Consider the following 22,828-nt stretch of genomic DNA (forward strand, 5'->3'; position numbering starts at 1 on the left):
GTTTACTCTAATTGTTAAAATTATTTTAAAATTCACATTCCGCCCGTAGGGCGGGCTGGCCCTAGTATATATATATATATATAAAGACTAGAGAAAGTTTAGCTTTCTTAATTTAATGGACAAGAAATCAGAACATAGCATTGGATAAATATTTAAAAAGACTAGAGAAAGTTTAGCTTTCTTAATTTACTAGGACTGACGAGCAAATCCAGTGTGTATGCAGTGCCGGCCCTGATGAGAAGCACACCAAGCACCAGCTTCCAGCCCATCCAAAAAACTTGAAAAAACCAGCTTTTTTAAACAAATTATTGATGTATATATATGGTAATTTAGTAAATACTATACAAAATAGGCCAAATTTTAGAAAAATGCTTGTGGTCTTTCCAATGTCAGGACCGCTACTGTGTGTATGAAGAAGTGATTTGTGCTATTGTGACTCCACAAGACATAGCCTATACTTAGTCACTGCATTCCACTCTTGTTACTATGAGATTTGTTCTATTTGAGCAATTTATTAGTTGTCTCTATATCCCTTTTCAACTTAAATTTTCGCTGATGCATCATATATATTACTCCCTCCGTTCCCGAAAGTAAGATTTTCTAGATTTTTTTCTTGTTTCACAAAGATATATTTTATATATTCTTAAGGTACTTTGTATACTTTTGAGAAACATTAATTACAAATGTTTGAATTGATTAGATTTAATTGATGGAGGATAATTGAAAATTGTATAGAAAAATAAATAATAAATTAAACTGTAAACATTTATTATATTCTTAATAAACGTGAAATCTCTAGAAAATTTTACTTTCGGGAACGGAGGTAGTAGGTCTCAACAGTTTCTTGGGTTCTTCTTACCGAAGTGTGATTGATCAGATCCCATTTCACCACTTTCCTTGCCTCTGCCACTTTACTCGGTAGAAAGAAAAAACATAAATCCATATGAAAATGACTCAAAAACATACACCATTCTCGCTTAATAAAAAAATGAAACAGAACAAAGCATCAGATAATAAAACACAAACACAAATAGATGTTTCCATACAAGAGGAATCACATCAACCACTTGACATAAATTGAAGGATCATACACAAACCAAAAACATTCCTAACGCCTTATGCGCTTGTTCGGACCAATTATCTTAACGAGCCACTCCGGTTTGTATGAAGCATACCCTATTGCCACACCTTTCCAGTTCAACACTTGTTCCTCTTCTCCTTCTTTTTCCTCCTTAGGTTGTTGTGTTGGTGGCGCATTAATCCCAAAGCAAGTTTCCTGGAGAGGAAGACCACAAAGGCCTGCATTCTCTTCAAATGAAGATTTAGGTTGCCCCGTAATCTGTGTTCCTTGTGGTATTTCGCCCTTGAGTTGGTTGTGAGACACATTTATGTACCCCAAAAATGAGAGGCTGGCTAATCCATTAGGAATGGTCCCTGAGAGTTGGTTGCTTGATAGGTCTAATGACTCGAGATTGCTCAAACTGGAGAAAGACATAGGAATATGACCTGTGAAGGCGTTGTTTGAGAAGTTGAGTGCAATCAATGCTTTCAGAAGACCAATTGATTTAGGAATCTGTCCTTCAATTTTATTCCCAGAAAAATCAATGGTGGCGTAGGAGTTAAGGACATTCTCTTGCTCCATAGATAGACCTTTGTATTTCAAATCTATAGTTTCTACGTTGAAATAGGATAGTCTCCCGGAAGTACTTTTAATGTATACCATATATAGACCACCATCTTCGTTCATCGTAAGTGAAGATGCTTTCCAATTGACAAAGTATGTAGGTGGCAAGCTTCCAGTAAATTCATTATCAGATATCTCAAATATACGAAGCTCTGCAAACCCGAGAGGACCTTGACCATGAGGAGATATAGAGCCATAGAATTTGTTAGAACTGAGGATAAGGACTTGCAAATTCGGTAAAGCCTTGAGCCAAAAAGGAAACTTGTCTTTGATTCTGTTGTGGTCAACAACTAGAAACTCTAGAGATGAGCAGTTTTGAAGAGATCTTGGAAGCTTCCCCGTGAGTTGATTGTGTCCAACATCAAGTGATCGTAGAGAAGAACTGAGATAAAAGGCGTCAGGAATACTTCCTTCCAAGTTGTTCTTCCGGAGATTCACAAGCGTCAAGTTACTCAAGCATTGAGGAATTGGACCCGTGAGGTTGTTGTAACCTATCCGCAAATCCGTGAGAGACCTATAATTGCAAATTGAAAGAGGTATGCTCCCTGTGAATCTGTTGTGTGATGCAGAGAAGACGTTGATCGAGAGTGGTAGAACTGGAATTGCTCCTTCAAAACTGTTCTGATCCATAAATAAATTCTTCACCGATGAATTTACCAAAACATCCACTGGACCTTCGAAACCATCAAGCAAATTAATTGAAACCAACACTGTGTTTAGACGAGGAAGGTTCCACAACCACTCAGGGACTTTTCCTTTGATTCTGTTGTCGGACAATCCTATAAACTCCAACCTCTCAAGGTTCTTTACTATATTTGGGAACTCGCTGATACTGCATCCAGTTAACCACAAATTCTCCAAGTTGCTTGGGTTGTCTGACTTTGAACCTAGACTGTCCGGAGATATACTGTTACCAGAAAGATCAAGGAGCAACAAAGATTTGAGAGGGGAGAAGAGACTTAAGTCAACTGGATAGCTTGTGTTAAAGAAAGAAAGTTCAAGAACCTTGAGGCTGATGAGCTTTGAGATAGGCTCTATGATTGTTCCTTCAAAATGGTTATTCCCAAGGTACATGGACTCGAGCCTAGATGAGTTAGGAAATTTAAGAGATCCGGTGAGATCGTTTCTACGCAGATCTAGAATTGATAAGAAAGGCATGACTAGAGAAGGAATGGTTCCAGAGAAGTGATTATAACTGAAATCTACAAATGAGAGTTTGGTTAGATTTTGTACAAGTGGGAAACTACCAGTGAGCTGGTTGTGGTCAAGATACAACTCCATTAACGAGGTTAGGTTACTAATAGTGAGAGGAACTTGCCCGAAAAAGTCACTGGAGCAAAGAGACAAGACCTCTAGTCTGTTGAGATTTCCAAATTCAGAAGGCATTGATGAACTGAAGTTGTTGACACATAGATCAAGGTGACGAAGGTGGTGCAACTCAAACAGGCTACTGTTGGGATTTAAAGTTCCAGAGAAATGATTATAAGAAAGGTCTAAAACCGAGAGCTTTACTAGGCTTCGTACAGGTGGGAAACTACCGGTGAGTGTATTTTGGGAAAGGTCTAGAACGGAAAGAAGGCTTAGGTTATGAAATGAGGAAGGAACTTGTCCAACGAAGCCATTTTTCTTAAGAGATAAGACCTCTAACCTTTTGAGATTGCCAAATTCCGAAGGAAGTGGAGATGAGATGAAGTTGTTTTGACTGAGGACAAGGTAACGAAGATGGTGTAACCTGAAGAGACTACTATTCACTACAAGAAAACGTGCCCATAACAACGAACATTTACGACGAAAATATTTCGTCGTAAATTTACATGGTCTTTACAACGAAATTACGAGGAATCTAACTTTCGTCGTAAACGCCATGTAAATTTATGACGAACTGATTTCATCGTAAACTCCATGTAAGTTTACGACGAATGTACGTGGAATGAGAAATACGTCGTAATCATTACATCGACATTACAACGAAGCATGTTACCATTATATTTAGGTGAAAACGTGTATTCAATGTGCTTTAACTTACCTAATTTCGTCGTAAAGTCGTTGTAAATAATATGTTAAAACCATGTAAAATCCATGTAAAATATTCCTTGTAAAATCGTTGTTATATTTAAACTACCCAACTCGAAAATTTCTCTATATATATGTCATTTCTCACAACTCTTTTCCTCGCAACACACAAACGGGAGAAAAAAAATCAGAAAAAAAAATCAGAAAAAAAAAAGATTTCAAAAAAAAATCTAAGAAAAAAATGGCCGGTGGCGGTAGTATTTACGAGTTACGGAGTTGGATGTATTTGCACAAAGATTCCGACGGGAGGGTGACGAACGCATTTCTGAGCGGGCTAGAGACATTCATGCACCAGGCGGGCTGTACACCGATCACACAGGAAAGCGGTAAGATGTTCTGCCCCTGTCGGAAATGCAAGAATTCAAAATTTGCACGTAGTGAAACTGTATGGAAGCATTTAGTAAACAGAGGATTTACACCACAATACTACATTTGGTATCAACATGGAGAGGGTTATGGGGGAAATGAAGCTAGTAGTAGTAATAATAATTTTGAGGATGGTCATCATAGTGAAGAACCGAATCATTTGCATAATGAATATAATTATCATCAAGATCATGAGCAGATGGTAGATCATGATAGGGTTCAAGATATGATTAGTGATGCATTTTTAGAAACAACTACAACAATAGCTGATGGAACGGGAAATGTAGAAGAACCTAATTTGGATGCAAAAAGGTTTTATGAAATGCTAGATGCTGCAAATCAACCAAACTACACTGGTTGTAGAGAAGGTCTCTCTAAATTGTCTCTAGCAGCTAGGATGATGAATATTAAAACGGATCATAATTTACCTGAGAATTGCATGGATGCATGGATGCATGGGCGGAGTTGTTTAAAGAGTATTTGCCAGAAGACAACGTGTCTGCTGAATCTTATTATGAGATTCAGAAATTGGTTTATAGTCTTGGGTTGCCTTCGGAGATGATTGATGTTTGCATCGACAACTGCATGATCTACTGGAAAGAAGATGACAAGTTAGAAGAGTGTCGATTCTGCAAAAAACCACGATTCAAACCGCGAGGCCGTGGGAGGAATAGGGTACCGTACCAAAGGATGTGGTATCTACCAATTACAGACAGATTGAAAAGATTATATCAATCTGAGAGGACTGCTGCATCGATGAGGTGGCATGCGGAACATGTCCAGAGAGATGGTGAGGTTGCACATCCATCAGACGCAAGAGCGTGGAAACATTTCAACAAGGTACACGCAGATTTTGCTACAAATATTCGGAATGTCTATCTTGGGTTATGCACCGATGGATTTAGTCCATTTGGAATGTCTGTTAGACAATATTCTTTGTGGCCAGTCATTCTTACGCCGTACAATTTACCGCCGGATATGTGCATGGAACAAGAATTTCTATTTTTGACCATATTAATCCCTGGGCCGAAGCATCCAAAACGGTCTCTTGATGTTTTTCTTCAACCGTTGATAGAAGAGCTAAAGCAATTGTGGTCAGAAGGGGTGAGGACGTACGATTGTTCCTTGAAAAACAATTTTACGATGCGAGCAGTTCTGCTGTGGACGATAAGTGATTTCCCTGCTTATGGGATGTTGTCTGGCTGGACAACACATGGAAGATTATCTTGTCCATATTGTCTTGGATCGACGGATGCTTTTCAACTGAAGAATGGTAGGAAGAGTTGTTGGTTTGACTGTCATCGTCGCTTTCTTCCACTTGCCCATCCGTACAGAAGAAATAAGACATTGTTTCGGCACAAAAAAATTGTCAGAGACGGTCCTCCTCCATATCTCACCGGCCAGCAGATCGAAGCAGACATTGATTATTACGGAGCTCAGGAAACAGTTAAAGTTGGAGGAAATTGGCATGTTCCTGGAAATATGCCTGATGGATATGGTGTGTCTCACAATTGGCATAAGAAGAGTATATTTTGGGAGTTACCCTATTGGAAGGATCTTCTCTTACGCCACAATCTGGATGTCATGCATATTGAGAAGAACTTTTTTGAGAACATCATGAATACATTACTTAACGTCCCTGGGAAGACAAAAGATAACAAAAAGTCAAGGATGGACTTACCTGATATTTGCTCAAGAAGTGAGTTACATATCAAGAGCAATGGAAACGTTCATGTTCCCATCTTCCGGTTGTCATCAGAAGCCAAAACAACCTTGTTTGACTGGGTTGCATCAGAAGTTAAGTTTCCTGATGGTTATGTTTCAAATCTGTCAAGATGTGTTGAACGAGGTCAAAAGTTCTCCGGAATGAAGAGTCATGATTGTCATGTGTTTATGCAACGACTACTTCCATTTCTTTTGCCGAGCTCCTTCCAGCAAATGTCCATGAAGCACTTGCAGGTAATTATAAAACGTTAATATATATACATATGTTATGAAATGTTATTAATTTGATTACTTTTGCAATATACAGCCATCGGCGCTTTTTTCAGAGATCTCAGCACACGTACGTTCAAGGAAGAAGTCATCGAACAACTTCATCATAACATTCCGATCATATTGTGCAACCTGGAGAAGATATTTCCTCCTTCATTTTTTGACGTCATGGAGCATCTAGTTGTCCACCTACCGTATGAAGCATTGCTTCGTGGACCTGTTCACAACGGATGGATGTATCCGTATGAGCGACAGATGAAACATTTGAAGGGGAAAGCAAGAAATCTTGCAAAGGTGGAAGGTTCAATAGTTGCGGGAAGTTTGACAGCCGAAACATCTAACTTCACATCATACTACTTTGCTCCAACTGTTCGTACGAGGAAAAGAGTTCCTAGAAGATATGATGATGGTGGAGTACCGACATCATATCCAATTGATGGTGTTCCTGACATTTTCTGCGAAATTGGACGGTTTGGTGGTAAAACGAAAGAAGTATGGTGGTCATGTGAAGAGGATAAACATAGTGCCCACACTTATATTCTGCTCAACTGCGAGGATGCAGTGACCCGTTACTTTGAAAGGTAAATATTTTTGTGAATGTTAATTATATGAATTGCAGTTAATTATGTATGACTTGATTATTTGTTTAATTTGCAGCATGTTTGTATCTCAAGTTGAAGAAGCAATACCAGGAATATCTGCAACTGATGTGGACACACGTAAAGATAAGCACTTTGTCAAGTGGTTAAAATCACAGGTACGTAATATATCTCATACATTGATTAATTAAGTAAGTGTTTTGATACTTCAATATTAATTAAGAATAACTGCTTTTTGCAGGTTGATTATGACGATCCTTTTTATCTCGTATGGTTTCACGAATTGGTTCAAGGTCCAGTTGCAAAGGTCACCACATCACCTATGTATTTCACACGAGGATTTACCTTTCACACATACGAGTATGGGAGACATCGGGCAACGAGTAACTACGGAATATGTGTGAAAGGTGAAACGGACTTTTACGGGATCTTGCAGGAGATTATTGAAGTGGAATTTCTGGGGTTATTGAAGCTAAAATGCGTCCTCTTCAAATGTGAATGGTTCGATCCTGTTGTGAACCGAGGGATTCGGTATAACAAATTTGGTGTTGTGGATGTCAATTTTGGGAGAAGATACAACAAATTTGAGCCTTTCATTTTAGCTTCACAAGCCGAGCAAGTAAGCTTCCTTCCTTATCCTCGGCTTCGAACTTCCGGGATAAACTGGTTAGCTGCTATCAAAATTACACCTCGTGGACGCATTGTCGCTGGAGAAGAACCGCCCTTGCAAGAAGAAGACGCTATCAATGAAGTTGAGGTACCAGAACAACCAACTGATGAAATCCTTTTGATCGACCCGCAAAACTTTCAATATGAAGATATTCCCGAAGATGCGACAGATGAAGCACGTGAAGACGAGTTCGAGAGAAGCGACGATGATGATTGTAATGATAGTGATGAGAACGAAAACGATTTAGAGTGATGTAATATTGATGAGAACGAAAACGATTTAGAGTGATGTAATATATGTCTCTGATGTTGTATTTCTCTATTGTAACGTATGTTTAAAGAAATATTGTTTTTTTACCATCCTAATGTATGTGTAACAAATGTTGTTTTATATAATATTTATTTGTGTTAATTTTAAAAAAATTATTTGGAGTTTTAGGGATTTAGAGTTTAAGTTGGAGAAAGAGCACAAAGTAGTAGAGAAGAAGAGATATGATGTTAGATGATATGTGACTTTGGGGTTTAGGGATTTCATTCTCGGTGTTTAGGGTTAAGCGTTGTAAAATCGTCGTAAACCGATGTTTCGACGTAATTTCGTCGTAAATGGAAAAACGCGGGCCTGGTAACTTCGTCGTAAACGTGGGCCTTGTAAATTCGTCGTAAACCAATGTTTCGACGTAATTTCATCGTAAATCGAAAAACGCGGGCCTGGTAACTTCGTCGTAAATGAAAAAACACGGGCCTGGTAACTTCGTCGTAATGTTACTTAATGTATGAGTTGTCTTGTATAATATCTATTTCTTAAGGTAAAAAATTTTATTTTGTTGAAGTTAAGGGTTTTAGTTGGATAAAGAGGATGAAAGTATGAATGAGTGATAATGGTAAAGATGATAACTTTGGGGTTTAGGGATTTGATTTTCGGGGTTTCATACTTTCCTCGTAAATTCGTTGTAAATAAAAACACGGGCCTGGTAACTTCGTCGTAACATAAAATATTATTTCCATGTAAATTCGTCGTAACATAAAATACTATTTCCTAGTAACTTCGTCGTAAATGAAAAAACACGGGCCTGGTAACTTTGTCGTAAATGAAAAAACACGGGCCTGGTAACTTCGTCGTAAACCAAAACATGGGCCTGGTAACTTCGTCGTAAACGAAAACACGGGTCTGGTAACTTCCTCGTAACATTACGACGAAGTTACGAGGAAACCGTTTTTATATATATGGGAGAAGTCTTTCAGACGAGCACTGCTCGTATCTTCCTCCCTAACTCCTCTCCCCCTCTAAGGTAACTTTCTCTCTCTATCTTTTTTTTTTTTTTTTTAAGTTTAGGTGGTTAGTTTAGGTGATTAGTTTAGAGAATTAGTTTAGGTGATTAGTTAACGGAATTAGTTTAGATGATTAGTTTAGAAAATTATTTTAAACAATTCGTTTAGGATATATATTAATTTAAATTTTTTAAATTTTCTAGATGGCTCCTAGACCGAGACCAACAGCTCCTGCACCTACGTATGCGGATTTGTTTGGCGATGGATCTTCCTCTAGCGGTCCATCGTCTTCTTCCGGGACAGTTCCGGACTCTCACACATCTCGGAGAGTTTCTTCGACCCCTCCTCCTCTTCAATCTCAGATGCCTCCCCCACCAGCTCCACCTGTCGCCCCGGATCAGCCTGCCCCACCGGCTGCAGTTCATCCCGATTTGCGGGTGCCAGCTCATGCACCATTTGCAAGATACACCGTCGAGGATTTGCTTGCCCAGCCCGGACGAGAGGGTTTACACGTTCTGGACCCCGATAGACCCCCGGGTACTTATTGGTAAGTACATAAAATTATTAATTTTAAATTTAAAATCTTTGATCAATTTTTTTAACAAATTTGTTATATTTGCAGGTTTGGGGCTAACAACCGTGTTAGCCGGAGCGTTTCAGAGACGATGAAGGGATATTATGACGGCCCTTATCCCAACTGGACCATGACTCCCGATCACGTCAAGACGACGTGGTTTAAATGTTTTGCGGTAATTATATTTACATATTATTAATATTTATATTGTTAATTAAATAATTATTATTTTTTTTCTAATCTTTTAAAATGTTTGTTTTTTCAGCAAAGGTGGAACTGGTCCGTAGGAATCACCGAGAGGGTGAAGAGCGAATTTATTGCAAAGGCGAAAACTCGTCTTTGCAACACCGTCTCCGATTGGAAGGACAAGTGGGAGATTTACGGCTATGAGGGGAAGCCGAGCGGGGTCACAAAGGAAGCATGGGATGGCCTCATCACCTATTGGAACGAACCCAGCTCCATCCGCAAAGCCAACTCCTGCTCCGCTTCCCGAAGAACGAGGGATAAAGATGGCCATTTGCCCATGGTTCATAGAACCGGCCAAAAACCCCATGCCGGAATTCGTCTCGAAGCTGTAAGTTTTATTTAAATTTATAATTTTCATTATTTTAAACTTGTATTTATTAATTATATTTAATTTATTTATTATTGTTGTTTATTAGTTGGAGAAGACGGGAGTTTTGCCATCTCTCTCTGACTTATTCAAGATGACTCACGCCTCACCAGATGGGGTTTTTGTGGATCCTGCATCCGAGAAACTCTTCAACGCTGTGGCGTCTCGGGTTGAAGAGCAAGAGACGCAACTTACCCAACAGTCTGCAGATGGATTACCCGTCAAGTTGTCAACCGAAAAGGTCGACCGGATCTTCGAGGAGGTAAAATTTAATAATTTTAATTCTTTTTCTTTATTTTATTATTAACTCTAAATACGTTTTTATACATATACATATAGGTGGCTCCTAGAAACAAGGGAAGGACGGTCGGAATAGGTTCCGTTAACGAAGTTTCAAGGGCGACTTCGTCATACTATTCAAGACGGGACCAGGACAACGACCGGATGCATGCTCGCATGGATACCCAGCAGCAGCGTTTGGACTCTCTCGAGGGTTTGCTGGATGTGATGGCGGTGGGAAATCCAACTTTGCAGAGAGCTTTGGCGGAGAGACGAGCAGCTCTCGGGATGAGCCAGCCGGATCCCGAAGCAGGAACGTCTACAGACCCGAACCCCTCAGCCAACTACTTCGATGACGATGATGTTGGCCTTTAGTTTCCTTTTTAATTTCTTTTGTTTTGTATAAAAAATTTAAATTCTATTTAATTAATGAATTTATAGTTTTTTAAAAAAAAATATTTGGTTTCATATTTAATTTTATTTCAAATATTTTAAATTTTAAAATTATTGTTTCTAAAATTTATATAATTATTATAATTAATTAATATTTTAAATATGGAGATGTAAATTCGTTGTAAAATTCCACGTTAAGTCCTCGTAACGTTTACGAGGAATTTACATGGAGTCGTTGTAAAGTCCTCGTAAAGTTTACATCGACTTTACGTGAAAGGCTTACGTGGCTTTTACAACGAACTATTACGAGGTATTTACATCGTCATTTACGAGGGCATTACGACGAATAGTTTCCTTCCGCTTTACGAGGAATTGACTTCCTCGTAAACGTAACTAGGACTTTACGACGAAACCTCCGTTACGACGAGCGTTTAACAACGAAACGCGTATCGATGTTAATTCGTCGTAAAGCCCCTATTACGACGAATTTACAACGAATACCGCCCTCGTAAAAAATATGTTTTCTTGTAGTGATTGCGCTTTAGAGTTCCACTGAGGCAGGCCCTGAGTCGTAGCTTTGTGACCGCACTGGTCGAGTTATCGCACCAGACTCCATTATATGGATCGGTGAGGTTGCAGTTGCTGCTATCAAACTCATTCATGAACCCAGTGAGAGCTTGAGTCTGATGGGGACCACAAGCAACGTAACTACTATTGTCGATGCTTATAGTGAAGGAGCTCGAAGGGAGGACACAACAGAGCAAGATTAGCTTGAGAAAATACAAACGCACACGGGATTCAAACATTATCTTTATGAAAAGAATCTGTTGAAGAAGATTTATTTTGGTATAAGAGAAATGAGAGAGAAGATTGGTGGTATAAATAAAAGTACATGGGCTTCAACTTGAGCGGCGCACCTAGGCAACTTGATATATTTTGGTATAAGAAAAATGAGAGAGATGGTTTGGTGGCATAAAAAATACGTGGGTTTCAACTTTAGCTAAGCACCCAGGAAACTTGATATATTTTTTTATAAGAAAAATGAGAGAGAAGGTTGGTGGTCTAAAGAAAAATACGTGAGCTTCAACTTGAGCTAAGTCTCCCAGGCAACTTGACCTAGAAGAAGTAGAGCTAAGCTAAGTGAAGTCTTTGTATAATTGTATTCTAGCTTGGAAAAAAAAGTATGGCTAAGTGGTTAATTGCCACTCAAATCATGAAGTGAAATCAACGTTAATTAATTTTTCTAGCGCATAACTTTGACTGGTTTAGCTAACAGAAGACCTTTACATGTATCAAACACCAAAACCCGTCATCAGCTAATGGAATCTTCAATTGGTCTGTGTAATGTCGTGGGGAGAGATGGGTAAATTAGCAGAGGTGTTTTCTGAGAACAACCCGAATTTCTCATCAAATATTTCTTGATATACATATATATAGTGTTACAAAAAAAAACATATATATATATATATGCATGTATATATAAATATTAGTATTTAATTGCAGATTTCTAAACACTATAGAAAATTCAACCGAAAATATCAATGGGGTTATTGGGAGATGAATTTGTGTAGAGTTTGTGAATTTTAAGAATTCATTGTTATTGGTTCTTAGATTGCAAAAATCTTAGTAGAATCTATTATTATTGGTTTAAGAATTTTCAAAATCTATTCAAATCTCTTGTTATTCAAAAACTTTAGTTATTATTGATTCTCTAATTCTAACTAAATCTAATGTTATTGGGAGATGAATTCTATTCATTTTTACTCATAAGACTCAACTTTCAAAATATCATATGTATCCAAGTGATTTTCAAAATCCTTGTGATAAAAATACTAGAATACAAAATAATTATTCTTACCAAATATCTATTGCACTTTAAATCCAAATTATATGTTCAAAACTATAATTCATTACATTTATATACTTTTACATTTTTGAATATATAATTATTTTTAAAATATTATATTTTTTAATATAAATAATGATAATTACATTTACAAATCTTAATAATTTTAAAATATTTTTTTTAACTAGATTCAAAAAAAAAATCGAATTTCAGAAAGAAAATTTGAAAAAAAATATTTTTTTTATAAAATAGAAACATAATAAAAATTAGAAAAATGTTCAAATTTGAAAGAAAAAATATATAGAAGCAACTTTTTATTTTTTTATTTTTTATTACTTATACATCTATACCGTAAGGGGTAAAATAGTCTTTTACATTTTTAATGAAACTTCTTCGGTCATTTTCTTTTTTTTAATGCTTTTTTGTGACAAATTTTTTTAAAATAGCTATTTAAGAAAATTGTTCAATTTTGTATGTATCAGTATTATTTTCTATTTAATTTGAAAGCAAAAAATAAATAATCATGCTATATGATTTAGAAAATAAATATGTTATATATTTATTTTTAAAAAAAAGATAAAAAAAAGTAACACAAATTCATGAAAATCTATATCAATCTAAAAAAGTTATGATCAAATTTCATAAGTCAATGTATATAAATTTTCACAATCCACATAACTTTTTTAAATCTATCAACTTTCAAAATTCACAAACTCTACACAAATTCATCTCCCAATAACCTCCCCCCCCCCTATATGTGTATGTATATATAATATTAGTATTTAATTGCAGATTTCTAAAAACTACGGAGAACCCAACCGAAAGTATCTAAATACTAATATTTATGTGTATATGTATATTAAGAAACTTTCGATGAGAATCCCCCATTGGAGGAGAGGTGTTCTGAGATTTTTGGCGGTTTTGTGAACTAAGTAGTATAGGCATTAAATACAAGAAGACTAGGTATTTATTTGCATCACTAGGATAAGATCCGCGCCTTGCGCGGAATTAAGTTATTATTTTTATTATATTTTGGAGAATGAAACAATAGTTTGGCTTCATTTGGATTAGGGGTGTTCAATCCAGATATCGGGTTGGTTTCGATTCGGTTCGGTTTTTTTCGGTATTTTGGTTAGTAAAATATAACTACTATTCTAAATTCCTATTTACTTTGACTTTAGTCTTTCACATACTTTTGAAAGATTTCAACTGGACAACTAAATTGATCAGCCAATCTTGTTGCTTTAAATCATTAGTATATATAAATATATATATATATATATAAATATATATATATTATTTAGTTTGAATATTTATTAAATAAAAATTCATATGCGTTATATTTTATGATCATTTGTAACTTATTATAACAAAAAAAATAATCTATTGATCACAAAATTTTCAGAGTGAGAATCTTCAAATTTCTAAAAATATATAGACGTTTTGAAAAATTCAAAATATAACATATAAGAAAAAATATAAATGTTTTTATTATATATTTAATGTGATTTTTTTAATATCTTTTAATAATATAAAATTAAAAAAAGAACTAACATACCAAAATTGTTATCAAATATTTATTATTCATAATAATTAATTTTCATATATACGTTAATCATATTAGGTAATTTTGTAGCTTCTAATTAAGGAAAGTGCAAAAACAATATTTGGTAGATTATTTATCAATTCAAATATTCGATAGTTAGTTTAATAAAAAATATAATGTAAGTTAACATGGACCAACCTATTTTTTTAAGAATAGTATATTTTATATAGTCATTTATTAAATGAGAATTTATAATCATACACTTCTATGATCATTCATATCGTTTTATAACTGAATATTTAAATCATCGATAACAAAATTTTCAATGTGAAATCTTTAATAAGTTTATAATTTATAAATGTTTTTGAAAATTCATTGAAAGTTTTAATATTAAAATATTTATGTAATCTTATGGTATATAGTTTAATCTATATATATATATATATATATATATGTTTTATTATTAAATGATATTTTTTACTCATATGGTTTTAAAATCATGTGTATCTTCTTATAATATTAAATAAAAGTTCATATTAATACAATTTTATGATCATTTGTAACTTATTATGACAAAAAAAATAATCTATTGATCACAAAATTTTAAGAGTGGTGATCTTCAAATTTCTAATAATTTATAGACGTTTTGAAAAATTCAAAATATAACATATAAAAAAATATAAATGTTTTTTATTATATATTTAATGTGATTTTTAAAATCTTTTAACAATATAATTTTTTTAAAAAGAACTAAGATACAAAAATTGTTATCAAATATTTATTATTCATAATAATTAATTTTCACATATATGTTAATCATATTAGTTAATTTCGTAGCTTTTATTTAAGGAAAGTGCAAAACATTTTTTGGTACGTTATTTATCAATTCGATAGTTAGTTTAATAAAAAGTGTAATATAAGTTAAGATGGACCAACCTATTTTTCTAAGAATAGTATATTTTATATAGTTATTTATTAAATAAGAATTTATAATCATACGGTTCTATGATCATTCATATCATTTTATAACAAAATATTTAAATCATCGATAACAAAATTTTCAATCTGAAATCTTTAATAAGTTTATAATTTATAAATGTTCTTGAAAATTCATTGAAACTTTTAATATTAAAATATTTATGTAATCCTATGGTATATAGTGTTTAATATATATATATATATATATATTTTTTTTTATTATTATTAAATGATATTTTTTACTCATATGGTTTTAAAATCATGTGTATCTTCTTATAATAAAAATGTTAAACCATTGATCATTAATTTTTAACATAATAATTTTAATAGTTTTAGTCATTTATTGTCGTTTTTAAAAATTCAAAATATAACATATACGAAAAAATCTAAATTTTACTTTTATAGCTAATTTGATTGTTTAATTTATTTTAATAATATAAAATTAAACAAAAAATGATGGAGGAGATATAAATTGTTATCAAATCTTTATTATTAAAATCATTAATTGTCATATATATATTAGTAATTTATGGTAATTCCGTAGGTTTGATTTAAGGAAAGAAAATAACATATCATATCATTATATCATATAGTTTGACCAACTTATGTATCTAACAACACATAAAAATCAAATGTGGACCTACTTATTTTTCAATTGAATGTAATTGACTACCTAATTGAGTGCCACCTATGCATTGGGGCCTATTTTAATTAATACAAAATTGAGGTTACATCTTTTCAAATGTTCCTCAATTAATATATAGGGATGTGCAAAAATAAAAAAAAAATTAATATTAAAATGAGAAATTACCTAAACAACCACATTTCTAATACAATTTTGCATGTTTACTTTAACCAAATTTACCTTCATTTTTAAAGATGTAAATAGACAATTAACCCTAGGATCAACTAATTTAAACTTACGATTTAGAATTGAAGGGTGAGATTTCGGATTTTAGTAAATATATAAATAAATATCTGATTTTTTTTCAAACTCTACAAAATAGTTCAAAAAGCATTCTCGAACTTGAAAAGGAAATTTTTTAAAAGTTAGAATTTGAAAACTTTATCGATTTGTTTTCTATTTTTATCAAAAATAATAATAAAAATACTATATGATTTTGAATTTAATAAATGATTTCTATTTTTTTTCTAACTGATTTTGTTATAGATAAAATAGATCCACACAAGACCAACGGACGAAGATATGTCTGTGGTTAACTATGCCGGCGAACAACATGATGTCTCCGGAACCTTAAACCCACACAGGGGCAGCAGAAGCCCAAACACGATACATGATACAGGGCACAACGATTACAATCAGACTTTAGACTAAGCAACTAGATTCCAAACTACTAGTATCCATCTCAAGAGTACAGAGAAACCTAAAGAGAAGAGAACCTATGAAAGTTGCTTGATGTGAATGTCCTCGGCCAAACCACCTACAAACCACTTCCTCCTAGAACAACGAGGCTCCACCTCAGAAACCAGTAACACGAGCTTCACAAACCGGCCAGTAATAATCACTCATAGATTCTGTCACACTCCCGGATACGACTGAGTCGAAGACGACTAAAGTACGCCTTTTTGTTTTGACTATTGAACGCCAATATATGAAACCACCACGGACACAGATCTCCACGAAATCTGCTCAAACAACTAGGAGCGAAGCCCACCCAAGCCGGAGAACATCGAACACAGGCCACGAACGGCAGAGAAACGGCTTAGACGGAACCCACAGCGAACTCATCGAAATAGACACACCCTGAAACAAAGAGTACCCCACCAGTAGCCTAGGAGATATGAACAATCAATAAAACTAACCAGATCTAACAAGAAATTCGAAGACAAAAGCTTCGGAAACTAAACCACTCTGTAAATCAACAGATCCAGAACTTCTATCAAAAGAATCCACAACAGATCTGGAAGTTTCAATCGATCTGGGTAAGCCACATCTCCTTACAAAATGGAACCACAGTCACAAACCGAGTTACAACTAAGCAAACAAGAAAGAACAAGAGAGATTTGGACCGGCCCAGGCGCTGAATGAGCCGCCTCGCCGGTCGACGGAGCTCAGGCACAGATGAGAAAGCAAAAAGACGCAGAAGATAAGAGCTCAGGCACCGCCTATTGCGTTAATAGATGATTTCTATAATTTCACTTTTCGGGCTCCCAAAATAATAATAAATTTGGCCGTCATTTAGAGCTATTCTCAAGTCTCATTTTTATATATGCATATAAACTTATTTTAATAAATGAATTTTATAATTTCACTTTTCAGTCTCCCAAAATAATTATAAAAATATTTGTTATGATTTTATTATTATTTAGCGAGGGATTACCTAGAGGAAAAAAAATGAGAACTTGTTTTTATTTTAATAACATTGCTTGCCGTTTTTATTTTATTATATCCAGAACTTAATTTTTATTATTATTTTGAGATAATTGAATAATAAAGTTATTGATTAAAAATACTTGGGAAATTAATATGCATTTCCCAAAATTAATGACTATTTTTAATAAAAATTAAATGATTTATTTTAAAAATACTATAATATAATATAAAATATAATTTTTGGAAAATGTGTGTATAAAATTTATAAAATGTATCCAAGTTATTTTCATTTTTACTATCGATTCTATTATTAATTAGCATATATCGTAGTGTGTTTGTAAAGAATACATAACTGCATAAAAAATAATAGATTTTCGTATATAGGAATATTTTGATTTATGATTTTATCTATTAGATTTTCTTATGAGAACTAAAAAATTTGTAGTTTTTTTACGTTTTTAGAAGAGCTAAATTTTAGGAAACAGAGAGTTATACATTAGCTATGCCATAACTATTAGGAATATTTGTAGGAAGTAAGGAATATTGTGACAATCACAATCTTAGATTGTGATTTCTAGTTTTATTTTATTTTGTTATAACTATAAGACTATATAGTAACCCGCGCTTTAATGTTAAAATTATATATTATAATTATATATTATAACATAATGTATACTTTAAGTGATAGAACTAAAGGTATAATTGTTATCAGGGGCAAAGCCATAGACTTTTTATAATGGGTGCACTAATATTAAAATTTGATATATGGTGTTTGCAAGTTTGAGGATAAGCTTTGGAAAAAAAAATTGTATATTTCGTCTATCACGTTGTAGTAGTTACAGACTTTGGATTTTAACAAATAAATTCGAAAAAAGTGGATCAATAACATATTATAAGCAAAACAATAACCGTGTGAAATTAAAAAAAAAGTATAGCTCATTTAAATTCAGAAAACATAGTTGCACAATAAAAGAAATTGAAAGTTATTCGATCCTCTAAACTGTAAAGGTTGTTCCATATGCAACCAGCACGTGAGACTTGCTGGTGGTTCGTTCCTAGAAGTTTCTTCTCATCTTCAAGGTCGTCTAATGCAAAGCTCTCATGGCGGCAAAGGTTGTGACACTCGCATGCTTATATTGCTTGCTCGAAAAGACTAATACACTAACCCGAGACGATTTATAGTGATTCAATCTCCTCGAAACAGATATCATCTCATCGAGCCGTAACAAAACCGAGTACGACACATTTATCTAAAAATAGATTCTCAACGTCCTCTTTCAGTAATGAGAAGCGGTTCTTAAGAACGTGAGTGCTCTGCTAAATGCATGAAGACATGTATGGAGAAAATGGTTCTTTCAGTAATACTTGGCATCATACTAAAGTTTCATCGATTTGTCGTCTCTACAGATCTGTCGACTTAATGGCGATAGATCAGATGAGTTACTTTTTTTAACAAAAATGTATAGAAGAATAAGGAAGCTTTATTGATGCTATGATTATATTGAAAGGATTGATAAATCAACTAATCGAACTTGAAGCTGAAGGTTTATCACGTAAAAGTGTTCGTCGAGAAAATTGTAGATGGTATGAAGTTATTTTAAAGGAATGTTAGTGTGAACGCATTAAATTCACTGTTTTGGTGAGAAATGTTTTCTGCGTGACACCTAAGCGTTTTACTAAATAAAAGCTTCTCGTGAAGCCACGTCACCACGTCACATTCTTTGCCAATAAACTTTTAAGATAAGTTCTAAAAATGTTTCTCCATTAATATACAGGGGATGCCACGTACGATAGAATGCTAGTTTCTTTTGTCCAATAATATGAGTTGTGTCTATCTCGCTTTGAACTTGGATGACTGATACATCGAAATCGAATGCCCCCTATGAAGGCTAAAAAAACATAATGTATTTTTCAGGTACAATAATAAAAGAAACATAATTTTTCAGCAAAAGTTTTTTTAGTGGTATTGCAAAGATGTAGATATATTTAATTCTCAACACTACGCACATATTCTTCCCGTTTCAAATTGATAAATGTTTAAGAGTTTACACACATTAAATTTTGGTTAGAACTTTTTTTTTGTGATTAATTTTTCTATAACTTTGAGCCGATACAAGTTTAAGAAACACAATTTTTAAAAATTTATAGTTTATCATTATTATCTAATAAATATATATTAAAATATATAAAAGTATATCTTTTTAAACAATTTTTTATTAAAAGCATGGATCATTTTGAAATGGAGATGGTATATGATAATGTAATAAAAAGGATTATAGTAAAAATCATATTCACTCTTAGAATTTCTTTAGTAGACACAGCTTTTTATATACATGCAAATAGACTAAAATATTTGTCATGTTGTAAACTCAGGGGAGGATAGCTGCAGGTTCTATCGCTGGTCGGTTATTAGTTGTAGTACTATCTACTATGTAATTGTATGGGCATGCATACACATATTCTCCTCGTTTCACCGTGAATATTATATATTCTATAGATCGTTGTGGCTGTATAACAAACACCGTACGTTCTTTATTTATAAATTATATCCACAAAAATGTTAAAAACCATCTATATATATATTTGTTGTTATTTGGGTGGGGGTGGGGGAAAAAGTTTCTTGTTTACATTCGTCATCGTTAGACCAATGTATGTGTCATTGTATATTTTAATAATTAATAGTTTTCACCATAACAGTTTCAGTTAGACTCTATATATAGAAATCTCCCGCCAGTATTGGATGTAGGTATTAAATTATAGGATTAAGATAACATCATCATATCTCAAAACATATTAAAATACAACTGAGGAAAACAAAAGATCACAAAGCCATAAGAAAAAGACATAGTGTGAGATAAGCGTCCATATATAGACGTGTTTTATTTTATTTATGCTAAATCATACTCATTAAGCTCCCACTTCACTTGACGCTGCAACACCACAAAAAAAATCAAGACAAGTTAGATCATAAGAAGAATTAAATCACGTTCACCAGATCGAGTAATTAAACAAGAAAGAAATCAAGAGAATGTAAAACTGAGAAGGTACACTTTCACAAAAAGAGGAAACTAAAAGACATACTTGTCGCAGTTAGTGCTCATGGAGATGGGATAGGGAATGCTAACACCGCACTTTCCAGGAAGACCAGCGGCTAGACTTGGGTCGAGACCAGAAACGGTCTTTGCAGCGGACTGTAGGCATTTGCATGCTTGTTGACGGTCTGGTGTGGTTTGAGCCATACCGTTCAACTTTGTGACTCCAGCACAACACGGAGGAGGAACATCCCCGCCTTTCGATAGGTAATTGGCACATGGAGCCAAGCTACTTGTCACTGTGCCACATGAGACTGCTGCATCTACTGATGCAACTATGCACACCGTCAATACAAGGCATGTGAAGAACCTCAGGGCCAAAGCCATTTCTGATTGCTTTTCTTTGTTTGATGAAGAATATGGATATTCTGTTTACTTGTTTCTAGTTATGCTTTGTTGTTTGATATGAGATCTGAAGAAGCTCATGATGGGTTTAAATAGGAATTTTAGATGGTAAAGGTAGTGACTAAGCAGGGTTAGTTTGTTGGTAGTTGGAATGCATTTACTTAATTTTGTTTTAGTTTCTTATACTAATTGCGAGAAGAATTTGAATAATAAGCAAAACATGATCTTCAACACTGTACATAATAATTAAGATTTTCCACTTCTCAGCTATATATATGTGTGAACTATGTAAGTGAGGTTACAATGCCGTTCGTTTTAGTGCATTGTGTAACTAAGGGACATAATCAATTTATCAGCTGTGTACTACGTAAATTGTTCTTTTTACTATTATCAGATATCAATTATATATGTTAATTAACTTATTTATCGTTTATCTTAACTGTTTAAAGATCCTTTTTAATTTGTAAACGCAAGGTTGCACGTAAGGTTTCTTAAGATGTACTGTAAATAGGTAAATAGGTAAAAAGGTAGGAAATGGTCGTAGTTGTAGTTGTCAATCACTTGTCAACTACTAGCCGTACTGTGTCTAACTAACAATTTAATACCGTCCTATTAATGCAAATTTGTAACTGAGGGACACGTGTATCAAACATCAAACCACACAACCCTCCCAACTAGCATGGACACACTCTCCGAATCCATTGGACCACGTTCTTATTTCAATTAAAGCATTGTCTACATTATAGTAACCTAACTACAATTATGGGTTATTGTTGGTTATTACGATCTCAATTGTCTACGGATTAAACCAGGAGTTAGTTCCAGCCCAACTGGTTCTTGGAATCATTAAATTGCACCAGCTGGGCTGGAGATTGAGCTATGGTTAAGTAAGCAAAACCGGATTTGTCACGAAGTTGTAAACCGATAGTTGTAGCTTGTGAGTTGTGATTCTTGAAACCACCATCTAGATCTACGGCATGTGAGACAGATCGATCGAGCTAATTAGGATATATTTGATATAAGATCGATCATAAAATTGTTAGAATAGTTATATCCAAGATGTTAAAAAAGTTATATCCAAGATGTTAAGAATTTCATTTTCAAATCCTGAACTTGCAATTTTATTGTGCATATATTCTCTTTGCTTTTTTTCTTAATTTGTTTCTCTCTTGTTTTTTTTTTGAACTTTATGTTTCTCTCTCATTTCGACAAAGCCTTTGATGGTTCTTCGGGACTGTGAACTATGGATTAGACGTTAGCTCATTTAGTGAATATTAATTGACGTCTATATCATAATGACACGAGAATGTCATAAACTCATAAACCGTACTCTCCATATACATAACGTAGTAGGTCAAGATCTGTGAGGGAAATCAATATTATATATATAAATTATTTTATGTATTAAATATTTTTATATATTATTAAATAATAAATATATTTAAAATAATTAAAAGTCAATAACTATTAAAAATATAATTAAATTGGTGCGAACATATAAATCAATTGTATTAATCCAAATTTTTTTTTATTTGATAGGATATGTTATTAAATTTAAATGATATTAACATAGATAATATATTTTAGTATATTTTTAATATTAATATCTATTAAATGATGATTTATACTCATATAGTTTTTTGATCATTTGTATCTTTTATAGAAAAAAATTTAAATTACTGATAACAAAATTTTCATTGTGGGATTAATAGTTTTAGTAATTTATAATTAAAAAAAAAATAAGTTGTCAATGATCGTTCAAAACTTTTATCAAAAAAATTGTTCAAAGTAAATTTTGAAACTAAAATATTGTATTTTATATGGTTTATAGTTTAATTTAAAACGATATATATATTAATCTTATTAATTAATTAAATTAGACTTTTTACTTATATAATTTTTGTAATCATTTGTATTTTGTCATAACAAAAATTTTAAACCATGGATCATAAAATTTGAATGTGAGACTTTTAACAGTTTTAGTAATTTATAGCCGTTTGTAAAAATTCAAAATATAATATATACATAAAAATCTAAATTTTTATTATATGGTTATTGTGGTTGTTTAATTTATTTAATAGCTTAAAATTAAACAAATATGATAGAAGATACACTATTTTTTATCAAATCTTTATTATTCAAAATCATTAATTATCATATATATTTTAGCCA

The 22,828-nt window shown here is 33.3% G+C and overlaps 2 protein-coding genes across 2 annotated transcripts; both read right to left on the minus strand.

Annotated features, from left to right (window-relative positions):
• Window positions 1–1,108: 1,108 nt before the first annotated feature.
• LOC125586169 (receptor like protein 24-like) lies at window positions 1,109–3,070 on the minus strand. The gene has a single exon (XM_048755992.1). It carries the CDS (start codon window positions 3,068–3,070, stop codon window positions 1,109–1,111), a length of 1,962 nt encoding a protein of 653 aa, XP_048611949.1.
• A 16,864-nt stretch (window positions 3,071–19,934) lies between these two features.
• On the minus strand, window positions 19,935–20,722 carry LOC106385182 (non-specific lipid-transfer protein 3). Its single transcript, XM_013825129.3, has 2 exons — window positions 20,301–20,722; window positions 19,935–20,149 (listed from the first exon to the last, which is right to left on the minus strand). The coding sequence occupies exons 1-2, from the start codon at window positions 20,636–20,638 to the stop codon at window positions 20,140–20,142; spliced, it is 348 nt and encodes a 115-aa protein (XP_013680583.2). The 5' UTR covers window positions 20,639–20,722; the 3' UTR covers window positions 19,935–20,139.
• Between the last annotated feature and the right edge of the window lie 2,106 nt (window positions 20,723–22,828).

The sequence above is a fragment of the Brassica napus genome, chromosome C4 (assembly GCF_020379485.1).
Source record: "Brassica napus cultivar Da-Ae chromosome C4, Da-Ae, whole genome shotgun sequence".
NCBI classification, from domain to species: Eukaryota; Viridiplantae; Streptophyta; class Magnoliopsida; order Brassicales; family Brassicaceae; genus Brassica; species Brassica napus.